The 19,736-nt window shown below is 47.5% G+C and overlaps 1 protein-coding gene across 1 annotated transcript in view; it reads right to left on the bottom strand.

Annotated features, from left to right (window-relative positions):
- Nucleotides 1-206: 206 nt before the first annotated feature.
- The window catches only part of LOC108514232 (uncharacterized), a 32,163-nt gene continuing 12,633 nt past the window's right edge, over nt 207-19,736 (bottom strand). Inside the window, exon 3 of the mRNA XM_017850304.1 lies at nt 207-489. Coding sequence (XP_017705793.1) covers nt 452-489 — 38 coding nt within the window. The 3' untranslated portion in view covers nt 207-451. The remainder of the gene's footprint in view (nt 490-19,736) is intronic.

Genomic DNA, 19,736 nt, shown 5'->3' with positions numbered 1-19,736 from the left:
GCACGTCAATGAGCAGACGTCCTTCTTCCATCAGGGATCAGTAAGTAGTAAAAGCTGAGAGTCATGGGGAAAAAATAATAGAAGGTGAAACCAATGCAAGCAAACAAAGGTTGACTCACTGATGAAAATTGTCTCCAAAGACAACATTCTTCGAAAAATAAATAACTCAAGTTGATAATGAAGTCATCAGGAACATTAGAGTAGCCTTTTTGGGGATAGGATATAATTTTCTGAATTCTTGTTCTTTTTTCTTCAATTACAGTGACCACGGATATACACACAGTTCTGAAATGTGCTCTGCCACGCACAGAAGAGGCCCAGCTGATCACCCAACCCACCCACCCTTCCTAAATTCAAGGTTCTCCTTATCAGTGATTCTTTTCCTTTGCCATTAAAAAAGGCAACTCAATTCCCCAGCTGAGTCTTAAGCGGAGGTTTTTGGTATTCTGTGCTACCACATCCATCTGGTTTGTAGCTCTGATGCCTGTCCTAGATGTAAGAAATAGAAACACACTCAGTTACCATGATGAAGGGGAGACAGATTTTGAGGTCACGCATACCCTGGGACTGGGGTTAGAACAGACATCAGGCGCGGAGGTAGGCGGAGGTGTCCCTGTCTGTCTATCTGTGTCTCTCTGCCTGTGTCCATGTCTCCGTGTATGTGTCTGTCTGTCTGTCTCTGTGTGTATGAGTCTCTCTCTGCATGTGTATGTCTGTGTGTGTCTCTATCTGTCTCTCTGTGTGTCTCTCTCTATATCTCTCTCTGAGTGTGTATATGTATCTGTCTGTCTCTATTTGTATGTCTCCCCCTCTGTGTGTGTGTGTCTGTGTGTGTGGTGTATTTGTGTCTGTGTCTGGGTGTGTGCCTGTGTTTGTGTGTATGTGTCTGTATGTCTGTGTGTCTCTGTGTGTGTCTCTGTGTGTATGTCTGTGTGTGTCTCTGTGTGTCTGTGTGTCTGTGTGTGTGTGCTTGTGTATGTGTCTCTGTGTGTGTGTGATGTAGGTGTGTGTGTCTCTGTGTGTGTCTGTGTGTGCATGTGTGTGTGTCTCTGTGTGTGTCTGTGTGTGTGTGTGTGTGTGTGTGTGCGCGTGTCGGTGTGTGTGTCTCCCCACTCTCATTATGTGCTCAGCAAATGCCTCCCTGTCAAACAAGACTCTCTCTTCTGCCTGCCTGGCCTGGGCACAGCATCTCTCCAAAAATAAATGAAGGTGGTTTCACTGAATTTCCCAACATCCAGTGGATTAACTAAAGTTAATTTATAAAGATCTGTTTATTATTCTACAGGGGATTCTTGAAATGCTTTATCCTGCGAGGGCTGTGAAGATGAAACGTTTTTCTTTGTATTTGGCTGATGTTCTAAAAGGGTAATAGTGACCCACGCAAAAAGGATCAAACCCTCTGAAAGATCAAAATACTCTGATGCTGCCCAGATAATTGACCAACTGTCATCACGGGAGTGCGCGTCACCTGACTGTGCTGTGCTATCAGTGGCCCCATCTCTAATAATTAAGCTAGACATAAATGTTACAAGTTACATCATCCCTGTGCTGAGAGGGCAGTGGTTTGCCTGCATTTCCCGTTTCTCAAAGGGAAGGCCCCACGGCCATTGCTCAGCCCCGGACTGGAGCCCCTCCATCGTCTGGAGTGGCAGCGGTGGCCAGTGAGTGGAGGCCTCAGCCACTTCTGTCCATCCTGTGACCGCTCCGTAGAACAGAGCTGAGCTTCTGAACATCCACTTCAACGTGGACGGGCTTTAAAATCTCCCCAGATTTTAAATGAACTCATCTTAGACCTCTCTTAAGTGAGGCTTCCCATTCTCAAGCTGTCTACAGAGGAAAGCCCGAGGCAGGCTCGTTATTTATTCTCTGTTTACGTTTCCCTGAAGCGAGGTAGCTGTGCTATCCAGGGCTTTGCTTATAAATCTCCTGCGTGATAAGCTGGGCGTTGGCAAGTGTCTGCAGGACTTGTCTTCCCGGTGTTTTATGGCTGTCTGCTGTGATTTCCAGAGAGCAGAGCTTATCTGCGAACTCCTTTGGCTGAGGCCCTTTTGGTTCCAGTCTGTCCTCACCAGCATGTGGCCCCATCTCCCTGAGCAGCTGACACAATCAGATAAGACTAATCATCAGATCCTCTCCCCGCCGGGCGCGGTGTTTGGCCCTTGGATGCTTGAAGCCGCATGGCTGTGCTTAGGGTGACCAGCCAGGACTGTGCCCACATAGCCCTGGGAGTCTCGCATCCTGGGAGCACCCGCAGTGCTGGGCCACCTGGGATGCTTGGCCTCCCCGATGCTGCTTCCCTGGGCAGCTGGTGAGTGTCCCATAAAGCAAAGCGCCCTCAACAGCACTGTGTCCGGGAGGGTGGTGAGCAGCGGCCCCTGACCCGAGGCTCCAGAAAGCACCAAGCTAGGGAGCAGTGAACTGGGACTGGAGCCAGAAAAAATACAAGGAGCCAAAGAAAGTTGCTGCTGTTCTTGTCTCTCTCCTATGGATCAAGTCGTCTCCAACGACTGAATCAGAAACTACTTCATGGAGACTTCCCAGCCATGAACTCAGTGCCTTCAGAGGGCTTAGAAGGCCATCTTCCTGCAACATTTCCACTTCCTCCTCCAATAAAGGCAAAGGGACCCCAAACCAAACAAGATTTGCTTGAGGCTTAACATGCATGCTCAGAGCTACTGACGGCAACCCTGCCCACTGCACCACAGTGTTCCCAAAGGAAAGGGCTAAGCTCCCCACCTGTCTTCAGGGACGCTGCAACCCAGCAACCCAGCAATCAACTAAGCCATCGGTGGGCCAACAACAGCACACGGGGCTGGCTGGGAGTGAGAATCCACATTCCTGCAGTAAACAGTGACTATCACGGGAGTTCAGAAGAGGCCAAGCTTTCTTTCCCAAGCATGAAAAGTGATTTTTTTTTTTTTTGAGACAGGGTCTTGCTCTGTTGCCCAGGCTGGAGTGCAGTGGCGCCATCTTGGCACATTCAGCCTTGACCTCCTGGGCTCAAGCCATCCTCCCGCCTCAATCTCCACAGTAGCTGGGAGCAGAGGTGTGTACCACCATGCCTGAATAACTGCTTTTGTGCAGACAGGGTCTCACTATGTTGCCCAGGCTGATCTCAAATTCCTGAGCTCAAGCAATCTGTCCACCCAAAGTGCTGGGATTACAGGTGTGAGCCACTGTGCCCAGCAAAAAAAAGTGATGTTTGAGCTGAGCATGGAGAGGGGAGGACTTTGATGAGCTCACACAAAAGGGCAACATTTCAAGTGAAAGAAACAGCGTGCCTGAACGAGTGGAATGTGCATGCTCCAGCAGGGTTTAGCTGGTACACAGTAGGCACTCAGTCCCTGTCTTGTTGTTGGGTGAGGGACTAGGTATTTGCAGACTAGCAAATGCCATGTCATTCACCAGAGTTTTCAGTTTCAGCCACTCTAGCCAGGGGTAGGAGAAGGTCGGCCTCCCACTGTGAGATGGGGCTCACCTTCCCCATCGGGAGCAGACCCTCCACAGAAATGCAGCAGACAGGGGGTTCCAGGGCACCATTCCCAGGCATTTCTGAGCGGGCCTCTCCGTGTCTCTTGCAGAAGAATGCTGGGGAGTCACCCTGGGCCATGTGGCAATAGGGGTTGCGACACAGCCATTTGTTCCACACACAGAACCCTGCAGACACGGCCTCACCATCCAATTACCAGGATGACTGGGGAAGCAATTACCGTTGACTTGGCCCTGGTGTAATTAAATCCACAACTGCCACATGGCACGGCCTCACCCATGTGTAACCAAAGCTCCTCAGCAACCAAAGGAGTGTGGCCTGGAGGAGAGAGGGCTGGAGACTGACCATGAGATGGGTCACCGGGGTGATTTCCTCCCCCAACCCCCAGGATTCACTGCTTAAAACAGTCCTGAATCCAGCAGATACCTCCCAGCCACTACAAAGGCATCAGGCCACCACTGGGGCCTGGGAGTCCCACCCAGCAGCTCAGCCTCATCAGGCCAGAGAGCACAGGTGGGAACATTCAGAAAACATTTGAACCAGAAGTTCTCACCAAGGTCACGTGGGGTCGAGGCTTCCAAATGGTATGCTCTGGATCTTGGGGACCTCTGAGCAAGTCTCTGAGTTACTAAAATAGACCTCCAGACCCCTGCATGTGTCAAGAAAGGGCCTCTATTGAGATCCACCCATGTGGCCTAATCTCACGTTGTAAGAAGCTGAAGATACTGAGGTCTGAGGACCCTCTCTGTCCATAAAGTTGATTTGCCAGGAAATTTGGACTCTTGCCTCTTCACCCCAACTGCCCCCACCCTCACCATACAGACATACACATGCTTCCATATACACATACACACACAGACACACAGAGACGTGGACACACAGGCACAGACATACACACACACTGCGTCAGAGCCATCTCTCGGTAGGTCCTTCCCACCAAACAAAATAGTAATAATAAACAACGGCTACCTACACAATAGCACACTTTCTTGAAGACATACATGTGCCGGAAAACAGGCTAATTATTTCCCATTTTTCCATCTACTTTTTGCAGTTACCCGGTGCAATAGGTATCATCCCCATGCTCTACGGGGAGCAGAGTAAGGTGCAGAGCTCATGTCTGGGGAGGCCGTGTCAGTCCAACCCCCACCAGGAGCTTCCCCATACCCTCTACGTTCTTACTTCAAAGCTTTTCCCCTCAAAGGGAATGCAAAAGAGAAACTCCGACAAAGAAAACACCAGCCAACCAAGTTTTCTTGGGATTAGGACAGGAGCCTTTCAAAAGAATAATAGTGGGGAAGGCTAACGAGGCGGAGCGTGAAGAACGGACTCCTTATGAAGCGCAGCTCTGTCCTTTCCACAGAGTATCTCAATATGGTGACTCCTGCACAGTGCTCACGTATTTTCACAGAGAAGTTCTGCGCATCCACTAAAACTCTCACACCTGGCTCCTAGATGCAGGCTGCCAGCCCCTCGAAGAGCAAGGTCACCTCTAAAGCCCCCTCCAACCACCACCGATGACAGCCTTCTCTTCCCCACACCGTACTCAAACCAAGCCTGCCTCTCGTCCTCAGTCCCCCTCACCTTCTCCGGCCTCCCTCTCCTGATCTGCACCTGCCCTGGAATTCCCGTCCTAGCCATCTGCCACGACCTGTGCGCAGCCCTAGGTAGCACTTGCTGTCCCTCTTCCCTGGCACCCGAGACCATGCAGAGGGTTCCACTGGGCAGGCGTGTGACATCTCTGATTGACAAGGCCCTCAGGGCCCGCGGTGGAGCTGCTCCTGGGCCTTCATCCTCCGTCTCTCTTGATCTACTGCCTGCAGGCTGGGGTCCCCTGTGCCTTCTTCTCCCTCCCACTCTTCTCGGCTCCTTTATCCACTTCCACATCCACTTCCAGGCTCCTCTGGGTCTTTTTCAGCATTTGTCTGAGGCCACCGCCCCCGCCACCAGTTATAACCTTCCAATCCAGCTGTGGTTCTTGAGCTTCGGTGTTTGCCGCGACTACCAGCAGGCCTGTCTAGAAAGCAGACTCCTTTCCATCTCCCTGAAATTGATTGTACCTTAACATTTATTCAGATAATATTTACTAGAGATTTCCCATAGGTTGAGTATTTGGGATACTCCAGCGAATAAGGATCTGCAGAGGTGCTTACAAGCTGGTGGGGGAGGCACTTACAGTACATTACAAGCTGGTGGGGGAGGCACTTACAGTACATTACAAGCTGGTGGGGGAGGCACTTACAGTGCAGAGACACCAGAACCACCGGCACACGTGCCCTGAGTCACGGCTCCTGCACCAGGTGCCATGAGAACACAAGCTGAGCAACCAGCCCAGTGACTCCAGGCCCTGGCTGCAAGCAAGCAGAGGAGCTTGTGAGACATATCAGTGATATTTCTGTCTTCTGTTTTCTCTTCCTAAAATTGGGTTAATAAGAAATACCTATCCGTTTGTTTGTTTGTTTGTTTGTTTGTTTGTTTGTTTGTTTGAGACAGGGTCTTGCTCTGTCTCCTGGGCACAAAAACAGCTCATGGCAGCCTCGACTTCCCAGGCTCAAATGATAACCTGTGCCTCGAGTAGCTGAGACTACTGGTGCACATTGCCCCACAAAAGTTAGTCCACCGTGCCCAGCTAACTTTTTTATTTTTATTTTTGTAGAGACAGGGTCTCACTATGTTGCGCAGGCTGGTCTCGAAATCCTGATCTCAAATGATCCTCCCACCTCAGCCTCCCAACGTGTTGGGTTTACAGGTGTGAGCCACCCAGCCTGGCCAACACCTGTCAATTTTAACAGCAGTAGGAAGCTATTTAAAACGCTCACATACCAATGAAACCACACGGTTTCTGATTTTTTTTTTCTACTAGTACAAGAAGGGGGAGAAGTAGGTGGGCTATGGATGAAAGAAGATGGATCATACGTTGATCATGTGGAAACCGGGTGAAGGGAACGTGGAATTCATTGTGCTATTCTTCTACTGCATTTCTTGTTTGATATTTTCCTTACAAAATGTTTATAAACAATTATAGACAAATATGTACATATGTATGTATGTGTGTCTATATATATACTTACAAACATACTCATTATATATATATGGATAGGAGTAAGAGAAACCAAGTTTCGGGGTGTAGTTGGGGAGGATGATGTAAAGAAGGAAGGTGTTTGAAAGACACAAGTGAAAGGAAACACAAATGTGCACTATCCAGGCAGAGAAAAGAGGATTTTTTTTTATTTTTTGTTTTTTAATTAATTAATTTATTTTTTATTTTTTTGAGACAGAGTTTCACTCGTGTTGCCCAGGCTAGAGTGCAATGGCGTGATCTTGGCTCACTGCAACCTCTGCCTCCTAGGTTCAAGAGATTCTCCTGTCTCAGCCTCCCGAGTAGCTGGGATTACAGGCTCCTGCCACTACACCCAGAAAACTTGTATTTTTAGTAGAGATGGGGTTTCGCCATGTTGGCCAGGCTGGTCTTGAACTCCCAACCTCAGGTGATCCACCCACCTTGGCCTCCCAAAGTGCTGGGATTACAGGCATGAGCCTCCGTGCCCCGCCTAAAAGAGGATCTTTTTAATTTCTTCTCCTAAGAACCAAGCTAGCTGAGACCTTAGTTTATTATTTCCCTCCTGGAACATTTCCTTTATCCACCTAACTGGCCTCTGTGCTCCCAGCTCTTCCGTTCGTTTGTTCTCCCTGACTCAGTAAGGATTAATGAAGAGCCGACTGAGTGTACTATGTGCTGCTCAGTGTTCTTGGCGCTGGGAATACACCTATGAACCACAGATAAATTTTAAAAAAGACAAAGTCTGTCCTCAGGATACACATATTCCACAGCCCATAGGAGGGGCTAGATCGGTAACCATTCCTACGCCGTCAGGCTCCCATGTGGTGCTGTGACAAGCTGCTGTCCATGGTGGAAGCTGCAGGTCAGTGTGTGTGTCTCTAACCTCTAGGGCTGGAGGTGCCGCGGTGGGTGGGCGAAGCTTTCACCCTGCAAACTGCTCAAGGGCAGTGCAATGGACTAAACGTGTCCCGACTACATTTCATGTGTTGAAATCCTAACCCCATTGCAATGTGATGGTATGAGGAGGAGGAGCCTTTGAGTATTAATAGGTCATGAGGCTGGAACCCTCAAGAATGGGGCTAGTGCTTTCTGAAAGGACCCCAGAGAGATTTCCCATGCTCTTCCGTCATTCGAGGATACAACAAAAAAAGACGAAGCCACCTGAACCAACTCTGCTGGCACCTTGATCTCAGACTGCGGCCTTCAGAACTGTGAGAAATATATTCTGTTGTTTATAAGCTGTCCAGACTATGGCAGCCCACATAGACTAAGACAGCCCCCCATGTTCTGAAACTGGGCAGGACATGGCCCGTGAGAGCTGGTTCCTCATCAGTTGGCCAGGATGCCAAACCAGGTATCACATATAGTTCCTGGAATGGAAATCCTTGCAGGGTGTAGCCTCTGGGAAGTAAGGAAATTGCTAGCGTGAGCCGGAAAATAGGCAGTGAGGCAGCCATTGCCTCGACAGGGCATTCTTAGCTCTGAGGCTGCTTCCAGAATCATATTTGGAGATGGTCCTCTGTGTCTGGAAGAGAACGGGGCCAGCTACCCACAGCCACACTTCTATGGCTCCGGCTGAGTGTAGGTGAGGGTGACCCACATCCCAGGGTGCCTGAGACTGAGGGAATTCTGAGAACATTGGACTTTTATGCTAAAACTGAGATGGTCCAAGGCAAGACAGGACAAACGGCCACCCTACTGTAGGGTAGTGCCCTTAGGGTCATCGCCTGCCTTTCTAGTGGAGCATTCTAGTCCAGAACATGACATAGCACGATGTCTAAATTACATGGTCCTAAAAGGCAGATTATCTTAGGTCGATGAATGTCCCCCACCCCCAGCCCCAATGTAGCCTTGTAGTGAATCAGTGACAGAAAGAGCAGTCCGGGTTGGACATGGGAATAGAACGTTTCACTAGAGTCCGCGCGTCCCCTTCTGACGAGATATCACCAACTGCACATACATCAGGGTCTAAGGAGCATCTAGCTTGGCAACCCACCAAATTGTTTGGGCTCTGACATGACCCAAATCACTTGTTAAAATGATAGGTCATTGATTTCGGTAACCTGGTGTTTAGATTAAATGAAAGCACAAGAGTAGGTGCCTTTTGGGACGCCCAGGCATCTTCTGCAAACCCTCCTGATGATACAAGGTATGGCCCCCATGGTGCAGGGAGTCACAGCCTCACAGCTGGCTGGACAAATCGTGGACACTGGCTCAAGGTCAGCCAAGTAGCTTCTCCATCCCAGGAATGTCAAGTTTGGCCAAGACATTTCTGGTTATCTTTAGATATCAAACTTATTCAATCTGTCAAGTCATCAGATTAATAAGTATTTATTAACCTGATATATAAATATGAAAGGCCTTCTAAGTTTTTGACCCTCTCTGAGGTATGAGGATTCTAGAAATGAGATGATTTTTCTGGGGATGCCCACTGGGAACTAAGCACACCAAGAAGCAAGCAGAGAAGGCTGGTTTGCAAAGAAATGCTGGAAAATGTACAATTTCCCATGTTAAACCTGAGAGGAGAGACCTGGGGTAGGAGGCAGGGAGGACAGGAGAGAGCCCCACTGCTTCCAGCCCCTTCCAGCTCCTACACCTGCCCTTGGCCCCAGAGGCTTCCTGTATATTTCTGCTAAGGCTTCCTTTTACTGTGCTTTGGTGGGGTTTGGCCCCTTAAAACCAAACAAACTCTGGCCAAGGCAAGCATTGAATTTATCCTGGCAATAACCCACAGATGAGGAATTTAAATGTTGGTTAATTTGTTTAAATTCACTCTTCTGTTCACAAAGCATGCTCAGAATGTTTCTTCTTTCAGTGGTTTTCCCAGGATTGCTATCTAACGGAACGTGGTTTCCTGCTGTACTCCTGTTAACACAAGCGAGGAAGAGCACCTTGGAAGGGGAAACACACGAAAGTCAGGATTTGTGTTTTCATAGCCTCCTAGTCTCCTAAAATCTTGAACATTTGATGTATTAAATAGCAAAGACAATAGGAATACAGTGCTAACTACCAAATATGTTATCTACGAAAGCTAACAAAATCTATTCCGGTAACAAAGTTGAACTTTAAAATCATTTAGTAACTATTTATCTGCCCCACCAGTCTCCTACTCAGGTTGTTTGTCTGTTTGCAAATGTGTGTAAAGTTCGAAAACATTCTGGTGAGCTTGTTTGATTCTCCATGGACACGATGGTCCTAGAACTTCTGCCTTTTTTTTTGCAACGAACTATCTCTCTGTGGGCCAGACTGGAGTGCAACGGCGTGATCTCAGCTCACTGTAATCTCTGTCTCCCAGGTTCCAGCAATTCTCATGCCTCAGCCTCCCGAATAGCTGGGATTACAGGTGCCCACCACCATCCCCCCAGCCAATTTTGTATTTTTAGTAGAGACAGGGTTTCGCCATGTTGGCCAGGCTGGTCTCGAACTCCTGGGATCAAGTGATCTGCCCGCCTCGGCCTCCCAAAGTGCTGGAATTACAGGCCTGAGCCAATGCGCCCGGCCCTGCTGTTCTTTTACAACTGGGGGACTTCAAGATTTGGTTTATAGAGAGCAAGCTTCATGTTCTAGAAGTTCAGGAAGTAAAATCTAGGTTTAGAGACAACGGGGAAGAGGCTCCAATGCCTGGTCCGGTCACGCAGGAACCAGAAAGACTCAGAGCTCCTGCTGCGCCCAGTGTCCCAGCATCTCGTACTCTGAGAATTTCTGGGTAGAAAGCAGAAGAGGATTCCAGACAGAGGGCAGGGAGGCAGGGCAGAGACCTTGCTGGGCGGAGAGCGGCCCTCCCACAACTCGTGGGAGGGACACAGCCCCTACTCCGCCCTGGCCTCTGGGAGCTTCTAGAAAGCAGAGACCCAGACCTGGCTACTGAGCAGAGCCCATGTCGAGGTGTTTCGAGAACATTATACCCTTGTCTTCTTAGACCAGGTGTCAGCAAACTGCTGGCCACAGACCAAATCCAGCACCAGGAGTCCAGTGTTTTTATAAATAAAGTTTTATTGGAAAACAGCCAAGCCCATTTGCTTGTGGATGGTCTGTGGCTGCACAGCAGAGCTGGGTATTCATGACGGACACAGCCCAGCCCACAAAGCCTAACATCTTTACTACCAGGTCCTTGACAGAATAAGTTTGCCAGCCTTTTTCTAAACCTATGCTGAGTGATAAGCACAAAAACAAACAAAGAAAATTATTGCAAGGGTTCTAGTACTTTCTTCTTTGTGACTAAACCTACTTCATACTTGAAGTTCATGGGAGTGGCAAGTTAGGTCATTCTGTTTGGAGTTGGACTGAAAATGTTATCAGAAGCCATACCCTTGATCAACACTGACGGCTTTCTTAGATAAGCTACGAACTTGTTCTCAGGCTCCACGGGGGATCTTGTGCTTCTCTGGAGTGCATGCAGCCGCTGCTCAGCGAGGCCAGGGTTGCCGGGCTGGGGGGCCCAGTGGCAGCTGCTAGCTGCAGGCTGCCCCAAGCCAGCATAGGCAAGCTCCTGCTCCCACCACAGGTCTTACTTCTTCGTGACATTAAGCTCACATTCTCCGTTCTGCTTTGTGTTAAGACAAAAATATTCCAAAGGGCTGCCATCCTAATATTCCCAATAACTCTATAAGCAGAAAAGAGTTACGGTTCCCCTTCAAAAGGGCAGAAGCAAATCAAAAATTGTGTTATGTGCTTATCTGAAACAGAGATGAATAATGCCACCATTAGGCAACAGTGAATAGAAAGCCTCCTTTCAACACAGGTGGTGCGATTGGGAGGATATTCAAGTCATCAGGACGTATATTGCCCAGAAACTGTAGAAATAATGTTCCTCCCAGACAGTGCAACAGAGAGAAACACTTGATTAAACACACTCTGGGATGAAATGGGGAAATTGCTGGGAGCTGGCATCACTGAGTGTTTGAAAGAGAGGCACAAGATTTATTTATTCTGTGTTCTCCAACTTTCCTACCATCGAGGAGCCTTCTTCAGTGTGGACCGATCTGGAATTCACTGTGCCTACCCAGGCCGCAACCACGGCCCCTGCTGCAACAAAGCACCCGTGGCCAGGCAACAGAGAAAGCCACGGTTCCATGAAATAGAGGCACGTTTCCGGGGCAGGCCAGGCAGCAGGCTTTGAACAATGTTTTGAAGGCAGAGAGACGGTTCTCTGGATCTGGGCAGCACATAGCCCTGCCTGTGTGGGTGAGAAAGACTCAGGCCTCGCAGCCTGAACCAGCAACCGGAGGAAGAAAAACTCAGAAGGCGCAGCAGGAAGGCCTGAGCGCCATGATGGGAGGAGCAGAAAACAGGCGCTGAGCGGAACAGAACAAAACACGAGCTCTGCACAGAGCACAGGAGGACAAGCCAGGAGGCCTAAGAAAGGGGCCTAGGAGGAAAGACAACACCCAGCTGTGGGATTTATTTCCCACGATTGCCTCATTTTAATTAATCAAGGTATGAAGGCGTGGTGCTCTCTTCTAGACAATAAGGATGCAGTCATTTTGGTGCCTGTTAAATCCCAAGCAGTCGAATCCCTGTGTTGCATGTGACAGTTGTGTAGCCACACCCCAGTGGCTGAACATGCTCGTGGCAATACTGCGAAACGCTGTCTCAGGCTCAGCCCGTCTGGAGGTGCCAGCGTCGCACAGTCACTGTGTACGAGGCTTTGTCCCTATCCTGCGGGGCTCAGTTTTCCCTCTGACAATAATTAGTTCTTCATCCCGATGACCCAGGGTGTGGATTTTCTGCAGATCTTACCACTCCCGCTCCTTTGGTTACTCAAAAGTTGGAGAGCAACTTTACCCTTCTCCCTAAGGGTAAAGCCAGGACAGCAGATAGAGGCGAGGACTCCAGCCAGTGAGTCCTGAAGGGCTTAGCAGCTCTTAGGAAGAGACTTGCTAAAGAGACTTGCTAAACTTGTCTCTATTGCTTATTAACGAAAACAATTTAACTAGCCTCAATAATACTGAGTGTAGCAAGGCAGGAAAATATATGCTGATCACTTTAGAAAAAAAGCGTGCAAAGACCTGAAACAAAAAATGGAGATTGTGTCCAAGGCCCAGGAAGACAGCAAGAAAAATGAGACAGATTCACTAAACTCATTTCCCAAATCAATTATTGCATTCCAGTTTTTCTGTCGAAGGTATTCCTTTCAATTTATGTTAAGTTATGCTTCTGTGTAGGCTAATATCATTTTCAGGCCTATTTCTAACAGTTACAGACTTTTAAAAATAGATGCCATGGTAGTGAATTGTTCCTCTTAAAAATGTACTTAATAGGCCGGGCTCAGTGGCTCTTGTCTGTAATCCCAGCACTTTGGGAGGCTGAGGTGGGCGGATTCCCTGAAGTCAGGAGTTCGAGACCAGCCTGGCCAACACGGTGAAATCCCGTCTCTACTAAAAATACAAAAATTAGCCGGGTGTTGTGGTGTGCGCCTGTAATCCCAGCTACTTGGGAGACTGAGGCAGGAGAATCACTTGAACCAGAGGCGGAGGTTGCAGTGAGCCGAGATCGTGCCACTGCCCTCCAGCCTGGGCAAAGAGAGCAAAACTCCATCTTAAAACAAAAAGTACTTAACAAAGAGGTTTAGGGGAATCTTCATCCCTGAAGCCTCCGTCCTTCAGACGCTTTACGCTGGGCTGCTCTGTTCCAGCTAGAATTGATCCCATCACTCTTGTGTCTGGGGCAGAAAGGCTGGCTACTCTCAGAGAATCAGGCCTGCCAATCAGACCATGGGAAGCCCGCAGCTCACGCACCACTGGACAGGCCTGGAATGAAATCACTCAACCCACTCGCTAGAAAAGGCCCAGCAAGTTATCGCAGCTCAGCTCCCTGTGCTAGCTCCGTGATACAACATTACATATACCAGGAATGTTTATCCAGCAGGCAATGCAAAACCAGGTGAGGGTGTCTTATCTACATCAAATTCATGCTAGCCTACTAAATTAAAAAATAGAACATATTTTCTCCTGTATCTTGATTTAGAAAGTGCTGATTAAATATAATAAAAAAGATAAGTAGTCCGTGTCACGCAATCCTCAAATAAGAGCCACAATTGTGGAAGATACATCAAAGGGAACCAAATTAAAGGAATGCAGAAAGGTAAGAAAGGGACTGTGCTTCTCATGAGTTGTATTGGCCTCAGTTAAATTTGTGTAACTGTTATTTTATGTTCGAAGGTACATGTGCAGGTTTGTTACATAGGTGAGCTGGTGTCACGAGGGTTTGTTGTACAGATTATTTCATCCCCCAGATACTAAACCCAATACTCAATAGTTATCTCTTCTGCTCCTCTCCCTCCTCTCGCCCTCCACCCTCAACAGTGTCCATTGTTTTTTTAAAAAAACTTGCACTTCTGTCCTAAGTATTTTCTGACATTGCTGCTCAGGACACCTGGGTAGCTTTTAGACTGGATGAGAAAAGACCAGACTGAATAACCAAGGTTCTCCTGCAAACCAGGGGGCCTGGCCCAGAACATGGAGCGCACTGACTTTCTCTTCCTATCATCACTTTCCACACAACGCTGACCAATCTGGAACCACGTCTAAACCTGCTGCCTGTCGTGCGAGGAGGGCAGACCACTAACAGCAGGAAGGATGCATTTCCCCAAGCCATGGATCGCAGGCCGAGACCCTGACTGTCCTTTCCCGGACCTCTGCCCGACAGGCCTGCGAAAGGTTTATCTTGCGGGTGGAGGCAGGTTGGCACCAGGCAGCTTGCAGAAGGAGTGCTCTGACCCGAGTCGTCGTGAAGTGTGCTGACCCTGGGCCTCAACTGCACCACCGACCCCTGCCTGGCCACCCCACCACCTACTTGACTTCCAGGAAGCTCCTAAAAGAAAACCTGAGTTCTGATATGGACAGCTCCAGTGTGTTTAAATAAGCTGTTTTCAAATAGTTTGGTGCCTCTTCAGACCAGGCCCGTTGGAAACCTCCATCTTCTAGGGTACTCTTCAACTGGGGCTTAGATAATAAACTGAAACTCCTGTTCCCTACTGGTTGAAACCATGCCCATGGCAATAGTAAGCACCCAGCCGAGACACCCACACCCCCGTGTCATGTGCTCAGGACCAGGGAACATGGCACATCACAGCCAGCCTATCGCCAAGCACATTCGTGAGCTGTGTAAAGTCATTACTCTGAGTTTCTGTTGCAAACATTTCAGACTGTGAGACTCTAAGAGGCACTGAGATATAAGAGACTAGGGGAGAGGGAACCAAGCAAAAGGGGAAAAGGTGTTAATATTTACCTCCATTATCGTGAAGAGATTATCGTGCCCTCTGGTACACTGGGACATGGTAATTGCTCAAGTGTTTAACTCTTTTTCTTAATGTGAAGTACTGGTACGAACCAGTTTTGAGGTGTTTGCATTAAAAGTGCTCTGCCATTTGAAAAATCTGATCAAGAGATCCCAACTGCTCAGCTGGTGAAAAGAACCCCAAGTTCATGAAATTATTAGGGTAATCTAAATGAAGCTTAATAGCACTTAGCACTTCAAAGCACACTGAACACATTAACTAATTAATCGCAGCCTTACCCCTCCAAGGTACATAAATGGCTATTATCCTCACTTTACAGTTGGGATAAATGAGACCGAGGTAAGTAGGAGCAGTTGCCCTGGGTCCCAGATGAAGTCAATAGCTACAGCAAAGGCAAACTCGGACATTTCGAAGTCTCCCGTCTTGGCTGCCTACCTGCTCTTCTTCCCAAGTTTTCTTTCCTTCTACAGCTTGGCTGAAAAGCTTCACATTTGGATTTGGAGAGATTTCAAATCTTTTTCCTACATGTGACTGTTTCTGACATAGATACTTTAAAACCAAGGGGGTCCAAACTGATTAAAGTTATAACAAATTGGAATGCTGGAAAGTGCGTGTCATCAGCCAAGGAACGAGGTTAGTCTGATTAAATAACCAGTTTCATCTGGGTCTGTTTATGCCCATCTGTTGCAAAATGTTTTCCAAATTGTGTAGTGTGCATGCAGGATCTCACAGAATAGGAATATCAAGTGTTATAAAAAAATGTAAATCTTTCCCAATGTCCGTATGGTATAAAACACACATGGCAACAACACCATAACACAATACTCAGAAAATTGTAGCTGCCTTTAACCATGACATTTCCCCAAATTAATAACTGCAGACTAAATCTGTAATAATAATAAATACGACTGTATAACACATCTATAAACTTTTTCAGCATTGCTACTTCTTCAGCGCTAGACCTGATTGTTTCTAAAACCTCTGAGACATATAACTTCTGATAAAGGGAATAATTTTTCTGGCAAATGGAATATTAGAATAGCAAGTGAGCCTTGAAGTTCCTGGCTTCAATCCACTAAGGTGACAGGCAAGAAATCTGAAGTCAGAGAAATGAAGCAACAAGAAGGATTCTGGTCCCCTCGTTCTCAAGCCGCTGCTTACACAGACAGAAGGGAAGCCAGTTACCATGTGCACACGGCCTGTTGTTCCACAGACGGCAATTTGAGGCAGAACCAGGAACAGGACCCAGGCGTCCTGGTTCTCAGGTTGATGCTGTTTCCGTTCCACTGTGCCCTGCTGGCTTTGTAATTCCTTTTCCTTCATTTGAGTTAGTGAATTGTTCATTTCATTGCTTGAGTGCATTCCCCAACACACCACCGTTAGCAAATCATTGCAAAGTGGATAATATTTTCTCATGGGAACAATGATAAAAATCAGGGATTTATTTCTAATCAAGGAGGCAGCATCAAACAGATCCTATACATGAGCAACACCAGTCTAAGGCAGGGATTAAACAACCACAAACCTCAATGACCTCATGTGCAAAGTAGGCATCATAGGAGGATATCTCTCATGACACTGCAGGATAATGGAGACAACGTGGGCAAAGCACTGGGCACAGATCCTGGCAGTCAGCAAGGGCTCGGGAAGCACCGGGCTCTCACTCACTCTGAGTTATGCACCGGCCCTGGCATGTTTTTGTGGTTCATGATCCTCACACGGCATTAACACCCAGGTGCTGCCACTATGCCCACTTTACAAAGGAGGAGACAGAGGCCTGGGGATGCCAAGTACCTTGTCAGAGGCTACATAACCAGCAAGCAGCCAACCGAGATGGCATTTCACCCCAGACGATTTGACTTCAGGGTCTACACTCTGAACTCTTATTTTACACATATAGTTGACATATGATAAATACTGTTAATATTATCACTTCACTTAAACCGATGAATTATTATCTGTCTCCCATAGAGCAGATGTACCATGACCATTATTTCACAGAGGCCTCATTTTACTATAAAGTAAGCAAAACACATGAAAATATAAGCCAGCTGAGCATCAAGGTGGCGCCAAACTAATTTTCAGGAGATTCCTATCCAATAACTTAGAGGTGCTTTATGCAATATATGACCCATAGTGTCATAACACACAATAACTTAGAGGTGCTTTATACAATATATGACCCATAGTGTCATAACACACTACTACTGCGCAAGAGAATTGGAGCCCATTTCTTTTTTTTTTTTTTTTTCTGAATAAATTTCTTACTCAACAAGCGTCATCTAAAAATATTGTGTGTGGTTGGTGCTCCATACTGGCTGCTGTTGTTAAGAAGGACATTTGAGTGGACGTTTTGCCGGTGAAAAGCATGTTTGTTCGTTTGTTTTTGAATTGTGAAATATTGAAAGTGTATAGAAAAAGGTAGAAAATACGGTAATGCACTCACATAGACTTCCCACTCAGCCTTGTCAAACCATAACATTTGATAAATTTCAATGTTGTTTCACTGAAACACAGGGAAAAGGAATACAGGGGAAATTCCTTAACCTGGAAAGTGCAGCTACAAAAATTCCACAATTGGGCTGGGCCCAGCGGCTCACACCTGTAATCCCAGCACTTTGGGAGGCCAAGGTGGGCGGATCGCCTGAGGTCAGGAGTTCAAGACCAGCTTGGCCAAAGTGGTGAAACCCCGTTTCTACTACAAATACAAAACAAAAGCTGGGCATGGTGGCATGCACCTGTAATCCCAGGTATTTGGGAGGCTGAGGCAGGAGAATTGCTTGAACCCAGGTGGCAGAGGTTACAGGGAGCCGAGATCGCGCCATTGCACTCTAGCTTGGGCAACAGGAGTGAAACTCTGTTTCAGAAAAAAATAAAAGGAAGAAAAATTCCACAATGAACCACACCCTTCATGTGTCATATCCTTTACAGCTGAAAACAAGACAAACATGCCCACCTTGCCTCCTATGTGCAGGGACCGGACCTGGGGGACCTGGTGAAGACGAGAAAAGGAATAGGGCAAGGATCCCAAAGGAAACTATGGAACTGTCATCATTCCAGCTGGGGCGGTGGTGGGTTTTGTCGTTAACTTCTGATTTAATTAGATGTTAGCTAGAGAACATAGTGCGCACTAACTCTTGCTTTTTTTTGTTTTGTTTTGTTTTTCTGGGGATGGAATCTCACTCTGTTGCCCAGGCTGGAGGGCAGTGGCGCAATCTCGGCTCACCGAAACCCCCGCCTCCCAGGTTCAAGCGATTCAGCTGCCTCAGTCTCCTGAGTAGCTGGGACTACAGGCGCCCGCCACCACGCCTGGCTAATTTTTTTGTACTTTTAGCAGAGATGGTGTTTCGCCATGTTAGCCAGGATGGTCTCGATCTCCTGACCTCATGATCCACCTGCCCTGGCCTCCCAAAGTGCTGAGATTACAGGTGTGAGCCACCGCGCTTGGCCCTAATTCTTGTTTTTTATTGAGATTTACATTCAGGCTAGTTCTAGTCAATTTCCCATGGGGGCTTGACTAGAACGTGTATATTCTAACAGGGGATGCAGAATCGCCTATATACAGTTAATAGAGTCAACTTTGTTAATTGCATAGCTAGAAACAGCATAGAAATGCGCTTCCTGTGCTCTAAACCTTTCATTGCTAATAAACGAATGGGATAGATTCTGTAACATCACACTTAGGAGTGTGCTCTGTGCCAGATCACACACACCTTAGAAGGCCCAAATTGTTACTGATTGTCCCTCTCTTGAGCATGGGACATCGCCAAGAAAGAATTACTCCATATCCAAATAAGCCACATGATCGTATAATTAATTTGTTCCTTTGGGTGACTGAATTTCCTCTATAGAGACCCCAATGGGCAACATGAATCCCTCCAGGGCTGGACTGAACAGCCTCCATTGATATCCTCCAGTGATGGGGCGCGTGGCCTCTGGTGACACGTCTCCTGGGAATGGAAACTCACTCTGCCGTCTTTCAAACCACCTTAAGTGGCTCCGGAAGGGCAAGGACAAAATCCTCAACTTTTTTTTTCTGGCATTATTTGCCAATTCCTTTAACAAACACTAACCAAGCACCTGCTGTTCCAGCCCCTTGGAGTAAATAAACAGTGAGCAAAGCTTTGAGGTGGCTGCCCTCACAGAGTTTATTATAATTTAGGGGTAACTAAGAGTTCGTAGTTTTTCCATTTTCTCCTTGTAAGCCTGTCAAGTTTTGCTTTAAATACATTAAGATGATGTTACTAGGGTTATATAACCTTAGCATTGCCTATTTTCTTATTATTTAGTGCCTTAAAAATTCTTAATAATGATGTTTTACCATAAAGTTACACTTGTTATGAATATAGCTTTCCAGCTCTTCCGAGTCTGCATAGTGCATCTCCATGTGCTGCAGGGCCATTGATGAGAATTCCCAGCGGAGACTTTTGTCCACTCCAAGCCCAGAAAAGACAGAAAGGCCTGGCGTTACCACAGCTGTTTGCTGGGAGGCATTTCCTTGATGCTGCTCACGCACTGAGACAGCAATCCTTAAGGCCCCGGTTAGAGGCAGGATTCGCGCGGTTCTCAGGGCCCACCTCACTTACGCTGAGCGGCTATAAGCCCAAGCTCTCAGTCCCTGGGATGCCACCCACCCACCCCCAGCCTGCCTCCGCCTATGGGCTCCTTTTTCTACTCCGATCCTGGAAGCAGCCCATACTTTTATGGAAGCTCAGCTCCACATTTAAAAGGATGTTTGCTTTGTCCTGGACCTGCAGTGAGTGACAGTGAAGCTAGCATCTTCTCTGTAGACCCAGCCATGTTGCTTCCTTCCTTTTCTCAGCTTATTTTCTCCATGGAGCTGGCCCCAAGGTGCCATGAGCCTGATATTTAGGAGACAGTAAAAGGCACTACTGAAGACCAAAGCTAGGCTACGCGCTGCAGCTGAGACTGGAACCTGTGCTTAG

Source organism: Rhinopithecus bieti, unplaced genomic scaffold, assembly GCF_001698545.2.
Source record: "Rhinopithecus bieti isolate Rb0 unplaced genomic scaffold, ASM169854v2 scaffold_32012, whole genome shotgun sequence".
NCBI lineage: Eukaryota > Metazoa > Chordata > Mammalia > Primates > Cercopithecidae > Rhinopithecus > Rhinopithecus bieti.
Note: the sequence above shows the minus strand (reverse complement) of the source record. Positions and strands in the feature narration are given on the sequence as shown.